This window comes from Berghia stephanieae, chromosome 2 (genome assembly GCF_034508935.2).
Source record: "Berghia stephanieae isolate SIO BIC M18660-M18661 chromosome 2, UCSD_Bste_1.3, whole genome shotgun sequence".
Taxonomy (NCBI): Eukaryota; Metazoa; Mollusca; class Gastropoda; order Nudibranchia; family Aeolidiidae; genus Berghia; species Berghia stephanieae.
Window position 1 is genome coordinate 114,218,108 of NC_088361.1, and position 20,000 is coordinate 114,238,107.

Here is a 20,000-nt window from a genome sequence, read left to right on the forward strand (position 1 = left end):
TAGTAGTAGTAGTAGTAGTAGTAGTAGTAGTAGTAGAAGTAGTAGAAGTAGTAGTAGTAGTAGTAGTAGTAGTAGTAGTAGTAGTAGTAGTAGTAGTAGTAGTAGTAGTAGTAATAGCAGCAGCAATAACAGTTAACATGGTCATAGTCGTTCAAAAACTGATATAGACAGGGGAATAATGCTTTCATTCTTTTAGATTTGTATTATACAGGATTATTTCCCCTTAAATCTGACAAACCTTGCACATTTGAGCAAATATACAATTTTGTATTTTTTTAAAAGTCAACCGACGTTGATCGTGGTCAGGGGTTAGACCTCTAATAAAACGATAGCATGATCTTGCTCAAAATTGATTTCTGTGTGCAAAGAATACACATCTCGACTGAGACATGACTGAGACAATGGCAGTGACAAATGGCATGTTTGTGAATTAACAGAATTGAAGTGATCGGAATGTCTTTTGTCATTTAAATTTCTTTTCTTGGAAAAAAAAATATTTTAGCATAATTATTTTGTAAACAAGTACACGTCGTCATTGATATCTTTACCTATCAAAGATTAAACATCGGATCGCCTCAAAGTTTATGATAAAGATTTAAGATTTTAAAAAGAGTTTTTCACTTCTACTTAGTTGATAAATAATAACGTCTTCCTCGCACTCATCTTCAATCTTTCAAAAGCGCCAAATATAACAACGAAAAAGATGTTTTGAAAAAGGAATTAGATTTTATTACAAGAGGACAAATGCCAATTCACCCAAAGATATTATAATTCATGTTAACTGTATTGGTGAATTCACCCTAAGATAATAGAATCTATGTTAAATGTATCGGTGAATTCATCCTCAGATAATAGAATTCATATTAAATGTATGGGTGAATTCACCCTAAGATAATAGATCTCATGTTAAATGTATGGGTGAATTCACCCTTAGATAATAGAATTCATGTTAAATGTATGGGTGAATTCAACCAAAGATAATAGACGTCATGTTAAATGTATGGGTGAATTCAACCAAACATAATAGACGTCATGTTAAATGTATGGGTGAATTCAACTAAAGATAATAGACGTCATGTTAAATGTATGAGTGATATACTTTCAACTCGAATATGTGCGATTTTAAGAGACGTTCAGCCGACATCGATTGTGGGGCTTTTGTTTGTCACTTTCATTTTTGCAAGCATATTATAATGTCAAAACAATTGAAAATCAGCATTCTAGTTTGTAATAGTTTAAAATAACGAGTGTGGGTCTCAGTCCCGCAATTAATTGCATACTGGACGAATCTTGAGGCATTCCCTTATAGTTCTAGTGGTAGTATGTAGTCGTAGTAGTAGTAGTAGTAGTAGCAGTAGTAGTAGTAGTAGTAGTAGTAGTAGTAGTAGTAGTAGTTCTAGTAGTAGTAGTAGTAGTAGTAGTAGTAGTAGTAGTAGTAGTAGTAGTAGTTGTAGTAGTAAGTAGTAGTTAGTAGTAGTAGTAGTAGTAGTAGTAGTGAGTAGTGGTAGTAGTAGTAGTAGTAGTAGCAGTAGTAGTAGTGGTAGTAGTAGTAGTAGTAGTAGTAGTAGTAGTAGTAGTAGTAGTAGTAGTAGAAGTAGTAGTAGTAGTAGTAGTAGTAGTAGTAGTAGTAGTAGTAGTAGTAGTAGTTCTAGTAGTAGTATGTAGTCGTATATATACAACCAAGCCGGGCAACCTGGTATTATGTTAACATGTTAGCTATAATGAATTTAATCTAAAATCAAAATGATCTGAATAATAAAGTTGTTATCATTTAAAATTTCAGGAATATATAATTACCATCCTAATTTAAAGAATTTTAATATTTCAATTTTGTTGTATCAGGGCTATAAGACCCAATGTTCATAATACCAAAATAAACCAGACGATCACATTTACTACAGGTATTGAAATGTTTTCTGTTCGTAAAACATGTTATGTATGAAGACCACCATGTAGCACACTCGTGTTTGTCGGATTGAATGTCAATGGTGATACTTCGTTTTATATTTCTTTGTTGGGGGTTATGTCTTTATGTTCTTATCGCTGGCAAACACGAAAATACCTTTAAAATGACTTTTTATATGTTACAAAAAGACTACTAGATAAAACTATCCATGTAGATGCAGATAACAGCCATGTTTTAAACCCACTTGTTGTCTTTTTACTTGTGTTAAACTTTGATTTTATAATCGATGGTGGAGACTTAGATAAATCACATCCTTCTTTCTATTGTGTCCTCTTTCTTTAATTTGACACTTCATTATATCATCAAAGAATTCCTCTTATGATGACAAGATGTGAATGCGGCCATTACACAGGTAAAGCGTATTGACGTGAAGGGCATTGATCGACCAGTAACCTCTATTGAACATAAGTGTTATAAATTATTTACCGTATCATAAAGCTGAGCAATAATCAAATCAATTTTGGGATAGTGTTCCCTTGTTTATGTAAAATCAATACAGGGGGTATTTAATGTCCACATAAACGAAATAAAACTAAACACGACTTGTTTTCTCCAGTAAACATAACTTGATGCATTGGCGTACTCAGAATTTCATTGGCTAAACCTGACCCGTTAAATTTTCTTTTACACTATTTTCTCCCAACAGTTTCATTTTAATGTGTCTCAACAACAAACACTGTTAGGATACAACTTTATTTCTCTCCTTCAGTTTTTGATCTCAGAGCTATCTTGATGATTAAAACAGAGTTACAAAATAATATAACACCGAATATTTTATGTACTGCAATCAGGGTCGATTATTACATATTTATTTTCTCAATCTCCGAGTGCCATTTGTTCCATAGTTTTACATAAAATGTCAGTTTTGAAAAGTTTTCCCCAAAGCACGAAGTTACGAATAAAGGACTTATGGTTAATAATATGATTATTATTTTTCGCCGTGCTCTTTTAGTGTCTCTGTATAATTTCTTAAATGTTTGTCAGCATCGACAGCGTCAAAATAGTATGTTTGATATCAAGACATTGTATCGTAATTGTCAAATTAACAATATCGCATAGAGGACGTCGTCATCAGGCAATAAAACTATCAATGGATATTGGAGAATGCATAATCTTTCATCAAGAACATTATCACTATGATGAAGAGCAGGATAAAAGGATATTATAGCATTTGCAAGTGTTAAATACCGTCCTAAAATTGTCCAAAGATTACCAATTTGTTTGGAGAATTTCGTAGTCTACTGATCACAATTCTGTATTTAAATTGTCCAATTCATTGTTAAAGTGTCCAATTCACATGTCATCAACAGTTAACTAAGCATGAGTTCTAAGACATTTCGAAATATTTCTTTCTTACACGTCCTATTGTTCATCACCGTATTGTCAATTGTTATTTTGGATATTCGATTCCATCTCCAAACAGATAACACTAATGAAAAGGAAGATCGTTTAATGAATAGAGATAGAAGGTTGATGTTCGTAGGGGAAACTGAAAGCCAACAATCTGAAAACGATGGAAACATGTATATACCTGTTGACATCGTAGACGAGTTTCTGGACGAGTCCTCCGAGATACCAATACCATCAAGATTAAAGTCTCGCTGGTTTAAAGAAAATAACAACACGCATTCGCCAGAGCAAAAGTTAAGAACGATCGCCCATCAAGATATGCCCCCGGAGTCCAAATCTGGGTGGAATCCGTCGGAACAAGAGGAGCCCATTAGTCGTTTTCCAAAATGTCTTCTCGTTGGATTCTCCAAGTGTGGAACGTCGTCACTGCTGGCGTTTTTAAATGTTCATCCTGACATTGTGACTCTAGATTGGGAGACAGATTATTTTTGTGATCGTGTGTACTTTAAATATTCGTTACATTGGTAAGATCCTCCAAATTTATTATGTTGCGTTTCTCGACTATGGCTACGTGTATGTTATCTTACATATCTGAAGTTGATTAAATATTATTCTTGAAGTATCGGCTCTGTCATAAAAACGCTTCTTAAGTATTTTATTAATGACTGAATAATTATGAGAAACATTCACACACACAAGAATCTTGTTAAGGCAAGGCGGCTGGGTTTAATATCTACATTTTAAGAAACAATTATAAATGCAATTTTGAGAATACATTTTGAATAGCATTTCGTATATGATTATCAACTCTTAATTGAATTAACACTAGACGTCTACGTGATCTATCTCAAAACTAAATATTATGTTTTCAACAAAACCATGTTTATAATAATCATAACTCTACAGTGTGAGAAATGTATTCTATAACGATCACTTGCTCTCTTTAATGATGGTTGTTTGTTTGACATTGACGAAAAATAGCTTATTCTTGGTGGCTTCCTCGTTTAATAATGGAGAGCAGATAGTTGGAGGTTTAAGGGTCGAGTCAAGAAAGGCTGATTATTTCCAATGGCTTTTTATTCAATTTTTTTCTCTCTGTCTTTTTGTACGAGAAAGGCTTACTTTCGTTGGATGATCTGATTGTGTTTTTCTCTGTGTCTCTTTGTTTGGTTTGTTTATCTGGGTCATATTTTATTTTTGGTTTTGTGACAAATTGATTTTGTATTTTTATCTTACATAATTCCTGCTACAATTCTTTTATGAATGTTTTTTAACTCATGTAAAAACAGTTTTCGCATGTTTGTTTTTTCTTGGCCTTAATGTAAAGGAGAGTAAAATTACTTAAAAGCTATAATATAGACATGATTTAGAAGCCAGTTTGCTGTTTTATGAAAATTGTTGGCGACTATGGACATGCACAGACATTATTACTCCGCCGCTAAACTGTGAAAAGATAACATTACTCTTTTTTGAAACTTACTTACTTACTTATCCGAACCAGTGACCGCCTGAGCTCTAGCCCTTCGGTCTTGTGCCATGACGTAGAAGTTTGGGAGGAATGTGCATCTCAGGTCTTCAAGAGGTTGACATTCAAGCAAGTGGTGTGTTACTGTTTCATTGGGGTGTTGACATAGGGGGCAGGAAGGGGATGTGTCTTTTGTAATTTTGCTTAAATGGCTGTTGAGCTCTTTTTAAAAACAAATCACTGCCGTTCTCCAGGTATAGAATGCGGATGCCCCCGTCAACCAGCAATCAAATAACCATAGAAAAATCCCCATGCTATATTAGTGAAAGACGAGCCTTAGAGAGAATCCGTGCCTTTAACTCATCCATCAAAATCATGGTTATTCTACGAGACCCATTGACTAGAATTACATCACAGCATGGACAATATTTAGCGGTAAGTACCATGGTATCGAATCAGATTCATAACATTGTATCACTGCTCGAGATCGATCTCGGGGTGAAGTCGAGATATTTTTTTCTGACCCATTTGTCCACCCACCAGCGATTTAGTAGCTGTGTCTGTTAGATCTAGTGGCCTATTCAAAGGTAGCAAGCAATACGCTTCAACAGTCGTAACGTCAACTTCCCCCGTAATGACGCTTTATAACTCAGTAATTGGCTCTAAACTATCGGAACAATGGAGGACGCCATAATGAAATATTTCTCCGACGAGCGTAAAAGCGTATCTAGAGGGAAAAAACCCATTATTAATCTGATCATGTTTTGACTTTTACACATTCTGATCACAAGACGTATGAAAAGTTCTAGCCAGCATGAAGAATAAAAAGTACCGATTTTCTTTGTTTAGAATCACGATGGCCGCCGTTTCTGGGCGACGTGACATCAGACTGTTGAATCCAATTGCTGTTGTCCTTTTCACGCTATAGAAACCGAGATAAACTCCGGCTCCCTGGGACTCATGGCTCTGAGGGTGTACATCCATGAACCAGATAACTCGCATTTTCTTTAAAAGTGAGATAGTGTGAAATATATATTACTCATTTACTAATAATTTTAAGTTTTAGTAATTGGTAGAATAAAAACTATTGCAATATATCTCTACACAACTGATATCCAATCATGGTATTTTATACACGCCTTTTTATTATTTCTCGGCTGTATTATTATGTGTATGATATTGTTTATGTCTATATTATTGTGTATGATGTCACAAATTCTATAGCAAAAATCCCATAAAAACCAACATAATCTAACATACAAAAAAGAACATCCGTACAATCCAAAGAATAAAAACACGATAAATAATACATGAAAAATACAAGTTTAAAAAACATAGAATGGGTATAAATGAAATATCATCCACACATGTGCTCAGTCCCAGGCCCTGCTCTCTAACCGTTCATACACAAACACATCATATAGATGTGTAGATGGAAGCTGCCGGAATGCAGTGACGGTAAAATGATTATGAAATATGTCATACTACTCGTATAATATCTATTTTGTTATCTAAAATAAAGATTTGATTTTTATTATTTGAACACAGTCCTTCAAGGCCTCAAGCAAACCTAAACGCACATTGGAGGAAAGGTACATCAATCCAAAGACTGGGAAACTGTACGAATATGCTGTCCAAAAATGGGGCATTTTCACATCAAGGACTGAAAACCTTTTTCACATATTTCCCAGGTAAACCTTAGAAAATTTATTAATCTGACACCATAAGCATATTTAATAAGGGAATTTTAAATTCTGAAAAGTGAGCGGAGCAGGCACTTAGGTTGATAACAACAAAAGATGAAGTGAGTAGGAAAGTGCCAGATCGTGGATAGTTCATACGGTAGAGTCATGCTCTCCCCGGCCAGGCGGAGTTGTCGTAACAGTAAGGTCCTGGTTTTCAAACCCCCATCACCGCCGCGGAACTTTTATTCTCTACTGTCTTCTGGCACTTTCCTTCTCACTTCATTTCTTGTTATCAATATGGGAAAGAACCTAAGCGTGAAAGCGTTAACTCAGTCAACCCTAACACCAAATATATCCGTAGTTTACCCGGGTTACTTTCACCCCATGCCTAGTTATTACATTTTCATGAGACAAATTATAGGTGTAGTATCAAAGCTAATGATTTTAGTTTTTACATGTTAATGATAGTTGAATAAAACTATCTACGTAGCCTACGTGCTCATTTTTAATACATTTTTTCTTCCAATTTTGAAAAGTAGCAAAAATCTCTAGGATTGAGTGAGTTAAGCGCTTTCTCTGCAAATTTTTAAATCTAAAATGCAGATATTTTTGAACATTTTTTCGAAGTATAAGAAGCAAAACGTTATTTCCTAAATGTAAGAATCCACTTTAAATTAAAAGGTCAAAAGTTCAAATTAAAAAGAAATTTAAGAATCCGGTTCGTTCAACTTCAAATCGTTTTGACTAATAATTATACTACTACTACTACTACTACTACTACTACTACTACTACTACTACTACTACTACTACTACTACTACTACTACTACTATTACTACTACTACTACTACTACTACTACTACTACTACTACTACTACTACTACTACAACTACTACTACTACTACTTCTTCTTTTTCTTCTTCTTCTACTGACTGACTTACTGGGTTAAGGCCTTTCGCTTCCTAATCATCCGATTGGCACGCCTCGACTGCCTCTTTAATCATCTGTGTCATTTTCTTCCACAGATCACGGTCTTTTGCTGTTGATGCTAGTTTCATAAGGTCTTCGTTTGAGTTTAATTCTTTGTCATTTTGAAGGCGTTTAAAGTCTCTATTCAGGATAGTGTGAATTGACTTGGGTGGTCTACCTTGAGATTTCTTGTGTCCAGATGGGGTGAAAAAAGCATTCATGGCCTTATTAGCTGGTATATTTTCATCGCTTCTGAGTATTTGCCCAAAAAGCCACCATCTTGCCTCCAGGATTGGAATAGATAGGTGTCTATCATTGCATTTTTCGATAATACCTATGATGATAAGAATAATAATAATAAAAATAATGATAATAATAATAATAATAATAATAATAATAATAATAATAATAATAATAATAATAATAATAATAATAATAATAATAATAAATAATAATAATAATAATAATAATAATAATAATAATAATAATAATTAATAATAATAATGATAATAATAATAATAATAATAATAATAATAATAATAATAATAATAATAATAATAATAATAATAATAATATAATAATAAAATAATAATAATAATAATAATAATAATAATAATAATAATAATATAATAATAATAATAATAATAATAATAATAATAATAAATTTCAATTTGTAAATGCTGTATCTGTTTATGGAAGCTAAAAATAGAAATATAATTACAATCATTGAATAGGTCATTAGTTAAATTTACAATGATATATAAGATAACGTAATGCTGGTTTGAGTAAAAAGATATTAAGGAAGAAATTTGTCAGAATTTACTTATGCACATGTAGCCATTTATGCCATTTATTATATTATTATTATGATTAGTTGAATATGCATCTGGCTTTTACAAAACGTACTTGTATAATGTGACCCTCTTAACATTATTATTTCGTCGGGGCCATTTAGATTGTAAACACAGAACCAATCCTCAAAGAAATTTGTTTTATTGAGAACAATGATACAGATTCTTACCGTGAGAAAAACTAAAAGTGTATATTTCAGATTATTTCTACTTGAAGTCTACTGTTAGGTATTTTGGCCATCTTCTTCTTTTTTCAGCTTATCCCGCATTTTGCAGGGTTGCCATAATGAATGCCACGTCTCCATGTATCTTGGTTCATCACGTCATATTCCTGCAGATTTTTACCTTATCAAACTATCTAGTCTTCGGGCGTCCCTTTTTTTTTCTCTTTCCCGCTAGTTGCACTATCTAATACTTTCTTTCCCACATACTTCCTTTCTCGTCTCTTAACGTGTCCAAACCATTTCAATCTATCTTCTCTCATCTTTAAGGGGGCAGCGTGGCTCAGCGGTACGGTCTTTGCTTCGTACCCGAATGGTACCGAGTTCGATCACCCTCCGCTGCACTGTGTGGCCTTGAGCAAGTCACCTCGGCTTAGCTCAATTTGCGGCGCTGCACTGCGGCTGACGCCTGGGTTATTTCAGTCTTCCCTTGGAATAGACCCTAGAGACAAATTTCCCCTATGGGGTGAATAAAGGGAATTTAATTTAATTCTAATTTGATATAGATACAGGCATTTTGCTCATCAATATATTATACCATTTTGAGTTGCTGGTTCACAAATCTAAATTGCTTTCTTTTCCCTCAGGAAACAGATCCACGTCATCGATGGAGACAAGTTTATTCGAGAACCTCTGCCAGTTCTAAAAGAAATTGAACGATTTTTAGGGGTGCAGACTTATTTCTCAGATGAAGACATTCATTTTGATCGTTCTAAAGGATTTTATTGCCCAAGGTAGTTTTTTAATACAGATTTCCAACCTTGGACAGGAATTTTGTCGGACAAAAAGAGATTTAAAAAACAAATTATTAATGTAAAACTATTTAGTTGTTGTCCCTTTTAGGTTCTATATCAATTGCTACAACTAAAATATATCAATTTATCTCTCTCCTTATCTTATTCATGATCTTTTCTGAATTGCCATACGTTCCCAGCACAAAAAATTAATTTTACTACTAAAATTCAAAAGCATTAAGTACAATCTAGATAATATTTTCTACTATAAGTTCTTACTAATTTAACAGATATTTTCTTTGAATTTGATATATAAAACAAACCTCAATAGGAAAAAGTTCTTTGTATCATAAGGAATATGAATTTTTTTTAGTATAGTTGGTATGGACAGGGGTAATAAAAAAATCTTACATTTCATTATAAATCCGATTTTGAACATCTAAGTCACCTCGACAAAATAATTTATTCATCGGTAGGTCACAATTTTGGCAGGAATTTTTTTACTTCGATCATAATGGCTCTGAACTTACCAAAAATTCTTAAACCTACGACTTTCTGAGATTTTATTGATTGCGACTCCGGTCGAATGAGTTGATATAAAATGGTAGATCTGACAACCGCCTCTAATAGTCTAGCCAACAGCAACACTTAACATTTAGGATGAGATATGACGCCTATAAGACAATATTACATGTTTCTTTATTTGATAGAGACAAAGGCCAGGTACTCATTTTACACATGAACACGGTGAAAGAAAGTGAGTAAAGAGCCGTTTCCAAAGACCCAACGATGCTGCGCTCATACTCGAACCCTGAACCTTCCGATTCAAAGGCGAGTGCCAAACCAATAGACCAAATAGCCGCGCCATAAAGAGCGGGATAAGCTCTGATGTTACATATTATGTGGTACTGAGTAACGTAAACCAAGACAAGAAATCAATAAAATGAGTCCCTTGTTGCTCCCAAACTCTGCTCATCTTTGTGTCAATTTTGATCCGTTGTGGTTGGACAGTGGGTACTAGAGTATTCGAGTTAAAATTTTTAAACAACCTCGCATATTTTGAAAATTCAAAATCACAAACAAAATAGGTCGAAAAATTGCCCGGGGGTATCAAATCTATTCACAACATTCAAACCAAGCACCTCACCGATTGTAAACTAAGAGGGACTAGGGGAATGGATAAATACGATGGTTTTTTGGAGGTAGTAAATATAATTTTTTTCTTAATCTAAATAATTAAAGTATATCAACTCGTCATTGCTACTGTTGACTCGCGCTAATTATGCGTTAAATAATGCCTCATTGTTACCCTAGGAAAGACAGATGGCTCACTCCAAGTTTCCAATTCATACCATTTAACATGCCTGCAACGCTCTCACACTACTAGCATTCTTCTTCTCTTTCTTTTCTTCTTCCCACCTTAACCACACCCCCCCCCCCCATTCCGATTTCTCTCCCTATTAATTTCGTATAATCCACTACAAATGTTTAAAACAATTTAAGGTCAAAGTAATACTAATCTACAAGAAGCTGTGGACCTTGATTCCAAGCTCTTTTCACTTACCCAAAGGACGAGTTAAATATTTATATGCTGTATATCTGGTCTTTAAGCACTGTATTTATGTCTTTATTGTCTTTGCTGTTGACTGAAGGCGGGTTATGGGCCCGGAACGTTCCGTCTTTGGTATGAGACAGCGTGGCTCAGCGGTACGGTCTTTGCTTCGTACCCGAAAGGTACCGAGTTCGACTACCCTCCGCGTTGTGTGGCCTTGAGCAAGTCACCTAGCCTTAGCTCACTTTGCGGCGGTGCACTGCGGCTGACGCCTGGGTTATTCCAGTCTTCCGTTGGAATAAACCCTAAAGAAAAATTTCCCCTTAGGGATGAATAAAGGGAATTTATTATTTAGTTATTTATTTTTATTTATGTTTCTTTTCTTGAAGCTGTAATATTGATATTTGGTTAAAGCATTCAATTATTGAATAATGTTTTTTTTCTGCAAGGTACCGATCAAGCAAACAAACGGAGTGTATGGGCCATCAGAAAGGGAGATCCCATGTCGATATGAGTGACCAACTCCGCAAGACTTTACAAGCTTATATACGACCACATAGCAAGAAATTGTTCGACGTCATCGGTACCAAAATGAACTGGGATTTGGGGACCTGAACCAGAGACGAAGAATTAATTAATAATCGCTCACGTTAACGAGTAACAGGATAGTACCAGATGTGGTCATAGTTGTTAGAGCGTGAAGTTAACACTCAAACCACTTCAAACTGACGTGTCAGAATTTTCCCAGTACATCCTGTTATTTGAATAAGTAGATAGGACTTGAACAATTTATAATTAGCAGCTTTATAACTCATTTTATAAATGTGTTTATCTACCAATCTGTCATGAAAAGATATATAGATAAGTTACAAGTATTCAGAAAGAGTCTGAATTATTTCAAAAATATGTTTGTGTATGGGACATTTTATTTTGATACTATCAAGTGAGCATCTTTAAGTTCGGCATTAAAACAAGAAGGTAAGAATGTTCCAAATAGCAGTAAAGCCACTTTTAGTATCTACTAAATTAAACAGCCGCTGGAAACACCGGTTTTGATCAGTCTTAAAAATGACAGATGTTGCTTTGAAGACGATTCGATAGTCTGATGTCACTTCTGCCCAGCAACCAGCAGCTTGGTTCTAAACAAAGAAAATCGGTACTTTTTATTCTCCATGCTGGCGACAACATTGTTTACATGTCATGTGATCAGAATGTATAAAAATCAAAACATGATCGGATTTATAACGTCATTCTTATCTAGATAAACCTTTTATGCTCGTCGAAGTATTTCAAAAGGGCGGTGATGGAGATAATGATGTCCGCCATTGTTCCGATAGTTTAGAACCAGTTACTATGCGCCATGACGTCACGACTGTTGAACCCTATTACTATATATATATATATATATATATATATATATATATATATATATATATATATATATATACTATTTACATCAAAGACCGCACTCATTTAAGAGATTGAAAAATAAGGCTGCTAGGGGATTATCCTAGGAGCCTTTTACGTACATTTTAGAGGTTGTGCGATATTGCCGTGTTTCGTTGAAATGTTGATGGTTTCTTGTTAACAGGCCTGACCTACCCTTTGTACGTGGCAAACACACACATAGGTCGGGCCCAGCAAGTGAGTATTTTGTCTTTCTTATATTATTTTGACACAATGATAAAGGAATAGCATCGCAATGCGTAACAACACTGTTTTTTCTTCAATAATCTGTGTTAAATGTGTGAGTGATGATCAGAATCTGTGAGTTGTTTGCTCCGGATGATAGGCAAGTACTTTATGTGGCTATCGGACTACGGATCACGGTCATCGGTTGATTTCAGGGGCAAAATATACTGTACATTAAATTTTAGAGTCAAAAATAAAACCACTGAAATGTTTATTCGATTAGTTTCAATACAATATTATACGATAGCTGACATCATTTTCAAAAGTCTGAGCACTGTTTGTTGGAATAGTTCGAGACTCAGACTATACGGCTATGTGATCTTGTGGTATGACACCCGCTTTCGGATCGGAAGGTCCTGGGTTCGAGCCTCGCGCTCGGCGCATAGTTGAGTCCTTGGAAAAGGCTCTTTACTCACATTCTCTCACCGTACTCAGGTGTAAAATGAGTACCTGGCCGTTAACAGCGTTGTCTTTGTCCGAAAATTGTAATATCGCCTAACAGGCGTCATGTCCCGTCCTCAATGTTAAATGTTGCTGTTGACCAGGGACCCCTTGTAAAGCGCTTTGAGCACATTTAGTGATATTGCGCTATATAAAAGCTCATGTTAAGATAATAGTGGGGGAAAAAACTTCAATGTCAAACGCTTGACTAGCATAGCAACAAGAGGTCACGGAGGAACCATCAAATGCCCAAACATATATCGCTGACCCAGGACATGGCTAATACTAATAATGTTTTCTCATTTTTTTTACATATTCCACCAAATTTATCTAAAATAATAAAACAATCTCAGAGTATAGATGTAAAATTAGACAAATGCCATAACAAATTCTCCGCCAACGTCATTATTTGTAATGGTAACCCCTTAAACCTCAATGTTTATATGAACAATTTAATTCCTCCTTTTCCTGACGACCCCACCCCACCCTTTCCCCTTTTCCCTCGAACAATTTACTACTCTATCAACACAGATGCGTAATCCATGTGTTTGTCTGTGATAAGATGACTTTCTAAGATGAGCCCAAGGTGTTCCTGTGGATAAAGGGGACTTTTCAAGTTTACACTAACTACAAATCACCCCAGTTGATAATAGGAGTAGTATAGTACATTATCAAGCGAAAAGCCTATTTAATAAATATAAAATGATATAAATTTTCCAAAGCATTTAGGCTAAGTGCGAGCATGGCAACAAGATGGTTTTTGGGCCTTCAGTAAGAAGAAGATTACAGTTACTAAAAGCACTTTCATGATTCCATGAACAAAGACTGAATCGACTTTGATGTGAATCTTTATATTACAAAGTTTGCAACCCCTAGCGCACAATGGTCGATCCTTAACCTGACCTTGACCTTTGAAAACACCATCTGTCCAGCATGTTTCATTTACACGAACCTACATACCAAATTTATCCTTGATGGCACAAAGAATTCCACTTGGTCTGTATTGGTTTACACAATGATTAAAATAGACGAGTGCCTGTTTTGTAATAGTCTTTATTTCTCCGCGAGTTCTCAACTAGATTATAGAAACGTCTTATAACGCTATAGTAAAATCGTTTCCCCCCCCCCCCCCCCCCAAAAAAAAAAATACAAACCAAAGGAACATTATAACTTTTATTTTATCATTACGGTAAAGTTAACACGTTGTATATAGTTGTACAGTTCACACCATATTATCTCAATTTGAACTCCGCTTCTCTATCACCCAGATCCCAACTATCTACATCAATGTGTTACATGATAACTTTGATGTTTAAGGGTGAATTGTATCATAACAGGTGTTGGTGTCAGACAAGCCTGTCCACAGAGCCCCTTTTGTTTACTCTGAGATCTTATGGAGGCCATCGGTACACAATCTGGGCGTCATGAGTCAACAGTGAGAAGAGCTGCAACATACCTAAGACACCCAGACAATACGTCACACTGTTAAATCCTGGTTGGAAATTTTATAGAAACTAAAGCAAATCATACATAAGGTCAAGAGTTTTATTAGTGAGATATAATGGCGATTGTGGAGGAGAAATAGTGAACAATTATAGTATGTAAAAAATGATGATGATGATGATGAAGATGATGATGATGATGAGAGTAATAATAATAATAATAATAATATTAATAATAATAATAATAATAATAATAATAATAATAATAATAATAATAATAATAATAATAATAATAATAATAATAATAATAATAATAATGACGATTATGATGATGATGATGATGATGATGATGATGATGATGATGATGATGATGATGATGATGATGATGATGATGATGATGATAATAATAATAATAACTCCATATAAAATACATACCGATTGTAATGATGTTTGATGTCAAACAAAATCCATCATGTTTTAAATATTTTAGGCGCCTATTGCGTCATACTAGCATTATCACAACCACTACCTAGATCCAGATTCTCATTCACCTAGTCAAGGGAGGTAATGTTTGTAAGAGGGTCTTGCGCTTAAGCACAGAACTAAAATCAGAGTTTTGCGGTCATTGTCACAAATCGGATCAATAGTCTCGTTTTAAATCGCTTGACTGTATTACAAATTGTATAACATCCTAGAATTTGGTATCAAACGGCTTGAGAAGATGCATTATATTATTTCAAATAATTATGAGCTATTATATACCGTTTTTTTTTTTTTTTTGTTTTCTAACAAAACAGATTCTGGAGTAAGCAACGCTTGCAATAAAATGCTTCGATTTTATCATCCAAGAAAATAATTGATCATTTTCAAAGTGATACTAGCCTGCTAGTTACTGTGGAATATAAAAAGGAATAAACAAGAATGAATATAACAACATCCAAGAAAACAACAAAATGCCAAACACGGAACGTTTCGGGCGCAATATCCTTCTTCAGCCAGCAACAAAAAATAATTAATAATAATAATAATAACAATAATAATAATAATAATAATAATAATAATAATACACATTTATATAGCGCTCATTCTCGTGTAAAACACACGCTCTGGACACTTTACAATATAAATATCAATTTTAAGTGAAAAAAAAAATAATATTAATTCATTGCCAAATCAAGGATTCATAGAGTCAATAAAAACAAATACAGTAAAAATGTGTCTTGAGATTCTTTTTAAATGTAGGTAAAGACTTAAAACATAAATACATTACTTAAAAACCCAGGTAGACGGCATTTTGTACTTGATTCTTTTTTTAAGATATTCATTCTTGTCTATCACTTTTTAATTGATCACTTTATAGTTCAGACAACGGGAATCTGTAAAAAAAAATTTTTTTAATTGAACTTTTATAAAGGGCAATATCCACTAAACGTGCTCAACACACTTTACAAGGGGCCCCTGGCCAACAGCAACACATAACTTGTGGAACGAGACATGATGCCTGTTAGGCGATGTTACATTTTTTTTCGGACAGATACAACGCTGGTAACGGCCAGGTACTCATTTTACACCTGAGTACGGTGAGAGAATGTGAGTAAAGAGCCTTCTCCAAGGACTTGACTCGAACCCAGGACCTTCCGATCCGAAAGCGAGTGTCATACGACAAGACCACATAGTATATGAAAGTAATGAACGCATTAATCTACGATTTCTCAGAGACAAGGATTGTCAACTGGAAATTAAAAACGTCCGTTGTTTTTACAATTGTTATGATAAACCATGACATTTCTGCGGTTTTCGAGACACACCTTGGTCAGGAAAATCGAAATCGTCACGATATAAAAATGGCCTTATAAGGTCAATGAGGTCGGAGATTTCCCGGTTTCTACAACATTAAAAACGGTAACTACTGCTTGCTATTTTTAACACAAGTTGATATAGATAGTTCGAAGATGACGTCACTCACGTCTTTGTTATTGTTTTTTTTTTGCCATCCGCGTTTATGGTAATGCTCACTGAACTGTATTAACCTGACTATAGATAGTTCGAAGATGACGTCACTCAGGTCTTTGTTATTGTTTTTTGCCATCCCTGTTTATGAGTAATGCTCACTGAACTGTATTCACCTGACTATAAACGTTCATGGATACACACAGTTTTGTGTGTTGGTTAGTTATACTTCCGGATGGCAATGTTATGAGCTTCTTAGCCAACCGCATACTAGATCTATCTATAGATTACGTTCGAAAGATTTAAACCAACAACGATGCAATCGTTACTTGGTTCGTATAGGAAAAAGGGTCAGAAAATAATAAACCTCAGACAAATGACCCCATTAATTTAACTATTGAATATAACGTTTGTCAATCAACTGCCCTGCAATTTTACCCATCGCGACCACAAGAATTGAACAAAACAAACAGTGTTGACGTTGATAAACTTTGGGCCCTGAATGGTCAGTTGGTAGAGCACTAGTTTAACGTTCAATGGAACCGATATCATACCGGATACAGAGGGACGTTTTTGCGGGACTCCATGTCTACCCAACGCTTTGGTAGCTGGATCTGTTTGATCTGATGTATGGTATTTTGTACTAAACTAACATCCTATCCAACGGGTAGCAAGCAATTACCATTTTTCCGTTTACAGCTACAGAAACCGGGATATACTCCAGTTCCGTTGATGTATGGCTCTAAATAGCTAACCTAACTGAAAAGAAGAAACTACGTCAGTGGCTCAAATAATACAAAACGAGTGAGAGTAAAAAATATTCCACTACTTTTCCGACAGATTTTAGGTAATAAAAATACGACAAGTGCTAGGCTTTAATTATAAACAATGCATACGAGAAAACCTCTGCTTAACTTATATTGTTAATAGGATTCAATAGTCGTACCGTCACTTCCTTCCTAATGACGTATGGTAACTTAGTAACACTGGCTCTAAACTATCGGAACAATGGCGGACGCCGTATGAAATATTTCTCCGGCGAGCTTAAAAGCGTATCCAGAGGAAAAAAAACCCCATCAATTTGATCATGTTTTGACTTTTACACATTCTGATCACAAGGCATATGAAAAGGGAATGAAAAGTTCTCGCCAGCATGAAGAATAAAAAGCAAAGATTTTCTTTGTTTAGAACCAAGATGGCCGCCGTTGCCGGGCGCGTGACATCAGACTACTGAATCCAATTGGAATCGAAATTAAACAAAAAGATTTCGTTTATAACATTATTCTAATCCAGAATATTGGCATGGAGACCGAGGAACCGTCAACTGGGGTCACTTTGCCTTCAGGGGTCACTTTGCCTCTTTAGATTTGGACAAACTGGATTATACCTAGTTTTGTAACAGTTGTTTTAAAAAAAATGGAAAATCAAGTCCTCTAAAAAGGAAAATAACTACAAGCCTGAGAATACTCAAAGTGCTCCAAATCAGGAGAGGCAAAGTCACCCCTGATGACGGTATGCATTGATTATTTTATTATTTCACCAACGGGATTATCAATGCATTCGTACATTTTTATAATGATAATAATGATAATAATAACGATAATGATAATAATAATAATAATAATAATAATAATAATAATAATAATAATAATAATAATAATAATTAATAATATTAATAATAATAATAATAATAATAATAATAATAATAATAATAATAATAATAATAATAATAATAATAAATAATAATAATAATAATAATAATAATAATAATAATAATAATAATAAATCCTTATCGTCCACAAAAAATAATTATAAATTTTCAAGTGACATTGAGAGAACGTACAGTGGCACACACACACACACATAGAGAGAGAGAGGGAGAGAGAGAGAGAGAGAGAGAGAGAGAGAGAGAGAGAGAGCGAGAGAGAGAGTGTGTGTGTGTATGTGAGAGAGAGAGAAAGTTTGTGTTTGTGTATGTGTGTGATGTGTGTGTGTGTGTGTGTGTGTTTGAGAGAGAGAGAGAGAGATAGATATGTAAAGAGAGCCAATTTTATGATGCAAATTTCTCATACAACAGCGAATAACCGAAATATGACTGTAAAAGTATGTTATCCCATAACTAATTGTATCAAACATTTGAAGGATTTTAAAAGGCATTGATTGAAGTCCGAATTGTTTGTTCAACCAGTATCATGAGTCATTGATGTTTCACCCAGCAGAGTGACGAGGTTTTGGCATACGCCTAAGTAAGTATACGCGAAACGTTCCTGTGTGTACATCAGCAGGAGAGATAACATTCTGATATCTCTAAAGGCGACAGATGACCGTCCTTCTCCAACGTTTGCGTTGGACAAACTCAAAGTGTCAAACCTCAATCTCCAAATATCCGGCAGAGCTGCAACGGTAAGCTTCGGATGAAGCTGTGGCACCCAGTGAGACCGTCTATTTTCTAAATATAGCATTGGAATCATAAATGCACTATATAAGTTACCTACACATTTAATAATAACATATGGAGGTAGAAATAGGTTTAACAATAACTATCATTTTTTTGAGTTTGCAGAATATAGACAGTGTATAGCGCATTTAAAAGTTAAAAAAACATTTGATTCAAGGTGACTAATTACCAATCTTTGGATCTAAAGTATCTGAAATATTATAGCGATACCCTTCAAAACACATGACTCCAGAAATTGGTCACAGCGCTCGAATTAGACAGTAAAGGAGTACCTATTTATTAATGAACATCAGCATTATATGATGCATAGATGAACATTAGAATTATTTCACTGACATCGACCATTGGATCACAGTGTTCTTGATAAAGTTCAGTGCAGGCAAAAATCATTAAAATACTTCTCTCAATTCCATACAATTCTGGACAGCGGATTTAACGTTTTATAAGGTACATGAAGTGATTTTATTAAATGGTAAATACTATCCTTTTTCGGACACATAGTAAGGAAAGATAAGAATGAATACCTGGCAAGTTGTGGAAAAATACCTGGTAAACGCGCCCGGGGGAGACAAAGAAAAACACTCATAGACCAACTGAAGGGCTTCACCAACCTAACAATCCAAGAGCTGTTTGAAAAAGCAAGAGACAGGGAGGAATGGAGAGAGATAATTCATGCAGTATCCGAAGCCTGGACCAGGCATGGAACCCAGAAGAAGAAATGTTTGACCTATGCTTTTTGATACAACTAAGTGATATACACATTCATATAGCTCTTTTAAACGTTCTTCTTTTTAGGACTCAACAGCAACAAAAACAAGTAGTCCTGCAGAGTCACTAGGTCCATGTAGATTTATCATGATCACGATAGTGTGAAATACCCAATATCATTTGCTTGCTACCCTTTTTTTATGACGCTAGTCTATTGTAAAGTCTTTTCCGCCAGAGCTAACAAACCCAGCCACCCAATTACTGCTTCAGCAGCAAAGAGACCGTTATCTATCTCGAGGGTTGTCAATATACCTCTCTATCAACAAAGCAATGAATGAGTAGTTGGATCTATTAGATCTGTGGAGAATTACTTATCAAGCCGTGGTAACCAATTTCTATTGTCCGTTTAACGCTACAGTCACGAGGACTTGGGCTTAATAAGATCATTTTCAAGCCCTTTATATCTACATTTGTATCCTTGCAGGTTATGTTGAACTCAATTTCCATTTTGGTTTGA

At 34.7% G+C, this 20,000-nt stretch overlaps 2 protein-coding genes across 2 annotated transcripts in view; both read left to right on the forward strand.

Annotated features, from left to right (window-relative positions):
• The first annotated feature begins 2,897 nt into the window (after positions 1-2,897).
• On the forward strand, positions 2,898-12,098 carry LOC144966303 (heparan sulfate glucosamine 3-O-sulfotransferase 1-like). The gene is made up of 5 exons (XM_078902526.1): positions 2,898-3,840; positions 5,036-5,216; positions 6,330-6,472; positions 9,094-9,240; positions 11,242-12,098. The coding sequence occupies exons 1-5, from the start codon at positions 3,287-3,289 to the stop codon at positions 11,405-11,407; spliced, it is 1,191 nt and encodes a 396-aa protein (XP_078758652.1). The 5' UTR covers positions 2,898-3,286; the 3' UTR covers positions 11,408-12,098.
• Positions 12,099-18,827: 6,729 nt separating this feature from the next.
• The window catches only part of LOC144966306 (uncharacterized), an 11,897-nt gene continuing 10,724 nt past the window's right edge, over positions 18,828-20,000 (forward strand). The window contains exon 1 of the mRNA XM_078902542.1: positions 18,828-19,222. The gene's annotated coding sequence lies outside the window, so the exon portion shown is untranslated. The remainder of the gene's footprint in view (positions 19,223-20,000) is intronic.